The sequence below is a fragment of the Echinops telfairi genome, unplaced genomic scaffold (assembly GCF_000313985.2).
Source record: "Echinops telfairi isolate 266 unplaced genomic scaffold, ASM31398v2 ScPeMD7_7457;HRSCAF=8495, whole genome shotgun sequence".
Taxonomy (NCBI): domain Eukaryota; kingdom Metazoa; phylum Chordata; class Mammalia; order Afrosoricida; family Tenrecidae; genus Echinops; species Echinops telfairi.
In genome coordinates this window covers 25,939,456-25,942,946 of record NW_022111357.1, presented here as the reverse complement: position 1 = coordinate 25,942,946, position 3,491 = coordinate 25,939,456, and the positions used below count along the sequence as shown (strand labels likewise).

Below are 3,491 nucleotides of genomic sequence, written 5' to 3'. Positions count from 1 at the left end.
TATCAAACTGATATAGGTCAATTTGCAAGGTAGGTTACTATTTTAAGCAATTCAACTTCAGGGTGGTTATTTGTGCAACGATAAATAATACATACCACCCCTCTGGGGGAGCATCTATTTTGCTGTGGAAGAGGACAGAGGAGGGTGACTTATTTCTATAAAGAATAAGCATTATCCATACATTATCTGCCTCTAGACATCAGTGGATAGAGTCCTGGTAGCTTAGTGGGGTATGTGTTAGGCTGCAAACGGCAAGGTTAGCAGTTCAGAACCATGAGCCTCTCCACATGAGATGAGGATATCCAGCCCCAGCCCCTTTGATCACTCTGAAACGAAGACCCCTCCAAGGGCTGGCTGCTATTTGTCCCACTCTGTTCAGGGCAGGACTGACTGAAAGCAAGGGTTCTCAACCAGTGGGTCTTGACTCCTTTGGGGGTCAAATGACCCTTTCACAGGGGTCACCTGATTCATAACAGTAGCAAAATTATAGTTATCAAGTAGCAACAAAAATAATTCTTTTGGAAAATAATTTTATGGTTGGGGGGAGTCACCCGGAGGAACTGTATGAAAGGGTCACGGCATTAGGAAGGTTGAGAACCGCTGGACCTGATCTGAGATTTCTCTTCTGCTCAGAGCCAAGTCTGAGAGGCTCATGAGTGACAATCAGACAAAAGGCTTCAGCTCACAGGCGAGCAACAACACTGAGTTGAGAGGGGGTGGAAGAGCTCAAATGTTCCAAGGCCTCCTGGAGATTTGACTTTCCTCTTTGCTGATGCTTTTAATTTTTGCCACAGTTGTTCCATTTCTAAGTGTGGACGTTTGTGAGTGAGAAAATTCTTTCTTGCACAGCCCTTTCCTATCTTACTCAGGAGAGGAAGCACTCAGACCTCAGGCTCCACCATCGAAAGGTCAGGCTGGCCTTAAGACAAACAACTGAGAGAAGCCATGCAGCCGCCAGGGCCGTGTGCCCAGAAACCCTCCCCCTCCTGCTCTTAGTTCTGCCCCTTCCTCAGAAAGCTCCTAGGCTCGATGGGGAACGAGTTTAAAGTAGCAACAGAGAAGAGGTCCTGGGGTCCACTCCAGGCCTGGGCTATCGCCAGGCCCAAGGACTGCTTTATTCAGACAGGAAAAGCCCAAGTGGAGCTCAGAGCTCCGCCTCGTCTTTACACAGCGTGAAGACAACAGAGGGCCCGGCAGGAATCTAGAAAAATAAAGCATGGTTCGAGTCACGCTGAGTCAGCTTAAGGCAAAGACTGGCCAGAGGGAGGGAGAGGACGAGGAGAACCCCCTTGCCAGCTCCACCCAGGCCGGGGCCTAGCGGAAGTAGTTGGGGCATTCGTGGGCAACCAGGTGCCAGGCTCGATCAAAGGCGTCCACGACAGCAGGCTCCAGGGCTCCCTCCTCAGTTGCTGCCAAGTTCTGCTCCAGCTGCTCCAGGCTGGACATGCCCAGGATGACCGCATCCCCGTGGGCACCCTGCAAAGGACACAGCTGGGCTCCAGCACGCTGCTGCTGCACAACAACCTCGGTCACACACTACCCTCAACCCCACCCTGCCAGGGCCAGGCCCTGGTGTGCACTTATACCCTGTAGCGTTCCAGAAGGAACGGGTGGTGCCTTAGACCCGGGGACCTCAAACTCTGGCCCAGGGGCCACATGCGGCCTGCAGAGGACATTTATCCAGCCCACCGGCTGTTTTTGCCCCACCGGCTGTTTTTGCCCCACCGGCTGTTTTTTTTACTTCAAAATAAGATCTATGTGCAGTGTGCATAGGAATTTGTTCATAGTTTTTTTTTTTAAACTATAGTCCAGCCATCCAACGGGTCTGAGGGACAGTGAACTGGCCCCGTTTTAAAAGGTTGAGGACCCCTGCCTTAGACAGTTGTCATTATGGGATCCTAAGCCCTGCATTCTTTCTCCCTGCTGTCACGCTGCCTCATCCTCATGCAAACCTAGCAGAGGGCCCAGTTCTTCCCCTCAGCAGCTGTGTAGACTGGGCAGAGTGGCTTAACCTCTCTGGACTCAATCTACCTTGCAAGGTGGTGATGGAAATTCAAAGTCACCTAAAGCACTCAGCTAGGGAGCCCGGGTGGCGTAGAGGGTTACACGTTGGGCTGCTAACCTCAAGGTCAACAGTTTGAAACCACCAGCTGTTCCACGGGAGAAAGCTGAGGTACTCTGCTCTGGTGAAGCTCCAGAGTCGTGGAACCCCAGTGGGGCAGTTCTACTCTGTCCTGTGAGGTGGCTAGGAGTTGGGACGGACTCGATGGCAGTGAGTTTTTGAGAAAGCACTCAGCTCCCACTGACTGAGCTCCTACTGGATACCAGACTCGACGTCACTGTGTGTCAGGCTGAAGTTGGAGGCAACCTGGGACATTAGGAGAGAGGGATACCCCCAAGTCCCAACTGAAAGAGGAGGGAGATGAGTGGGTTGTGAAATCAAACTGGTGTTAAACTTTCTACCCCCTTAATAGCTGTGAGGACTCGTTTCCTTATTGGTAAAACCGGAGCATCAGATTTCCTAAGGCCTAAGTCATAATGAAATCCAAGTTTGTAAAGCCTTTAGAAAACTGCTGAGGACAGTGGGAGAGCTGCCCAAGAGAGAAATTTCAGAAGAGAGAAAACTGTTCAAAAACTTCAAGGAAGGGTATTCTGTTTCCCTAAAAAGGCAGACTCTAAGCTTCCAGGGATGCCGGGCTTACCTGGAGCTGGGAGTGGTGGTACATCCACCGCAAGGCTGCCGAGGTCATGCTGGGGGTGCTGGGTCCGTAAGCCGCCTGCAGGGCCTTCTCTACCAGGGCGATGGCCTGGAAGTGGTGCTCCTTCCAGAAGCTGGGCAGGTGGGGAGGGTGGGATAGAGGTCAGTACTGGGGGGAGGGGGTCACCACAGTGACTAGAACCCAAGAGCCAAGCAGAGCAGCAGCTCTACCCTAAGCCCTGCAGTCCGGAAAGGCTGGTGGCCTCTCTGGTAGGGGTGTTCCTGCTTTCTGGGCATCAGGAAGGCCTAGGATGCTGACTCTTGTTCCAGCGACACTGCTGACATCTCTGGTTCTGAGAATTCAGAGCACCCGCCCTAGTTTACCTAGTGAAGCAAAGGCAGCTAGACAGGTGGCAGGGCCAGGCCCACGCTCAAGCCAGGGCTTTTCTTTTTGAGATCCAAGACCTGGAGACTTAACATAAGGTCTAGAGAATCCTCATTCCCATGCCAAGGCACACCAAAGGGGGATAAGCTCCATGGGGGGGCTTGGTAATTCCCTTAGGAATCAAGAGTTGTCAGCCTGGACCCCTAGCAATATAGCTCAAAGTGCTTCCCTTTCAGAAAAAGGGTCTCCCACCCATCCTGATGGAGACATACACCAGCTCACCGATTCCTGTAGGTCTCAGCCCAGCTGTTCCCAAAGAAGCGGCCCACAGGCTGTCTCCCGTCCTTGTCCTCATACTTGTACTTGCCAGTTAGCAGGCCCCCTGCAGGAAGGCTGCAATCAGTCCCC

The 3,491-nt window shown here is 52.4% G+C and overlaps 2 protein-coding genes across 2 annotated transcripts in view; one reads left to right on the top strand and one right to left on the bottom strand.

The window, feature by feature from the left end:
- SLC66A1 (solute carrier family 66 member 1) overlaps positions 1–3,491 on the top strand; it is a 28,591-nt gene that overhangs the window by 2,821 nt on the left and 22,279 nt on the right. The window lies entirely within an intron of this gene.
- On the bottom strand, positions 1,069–3,487 carry LOC101649494 (aflatoxin B1 aldehyde reductase member 2; the record flags this gene model as incomplete). The annotated part of the gene is made up of 3 exons (XM_004705392.2): positions 1,069–1,476; positions 2,703–2,832; positions 3,366–3,487. Coding segments are annotated over 3 exons (414 nt in total), but the record flags the coding sequence as incomplete, so codon positions are not given.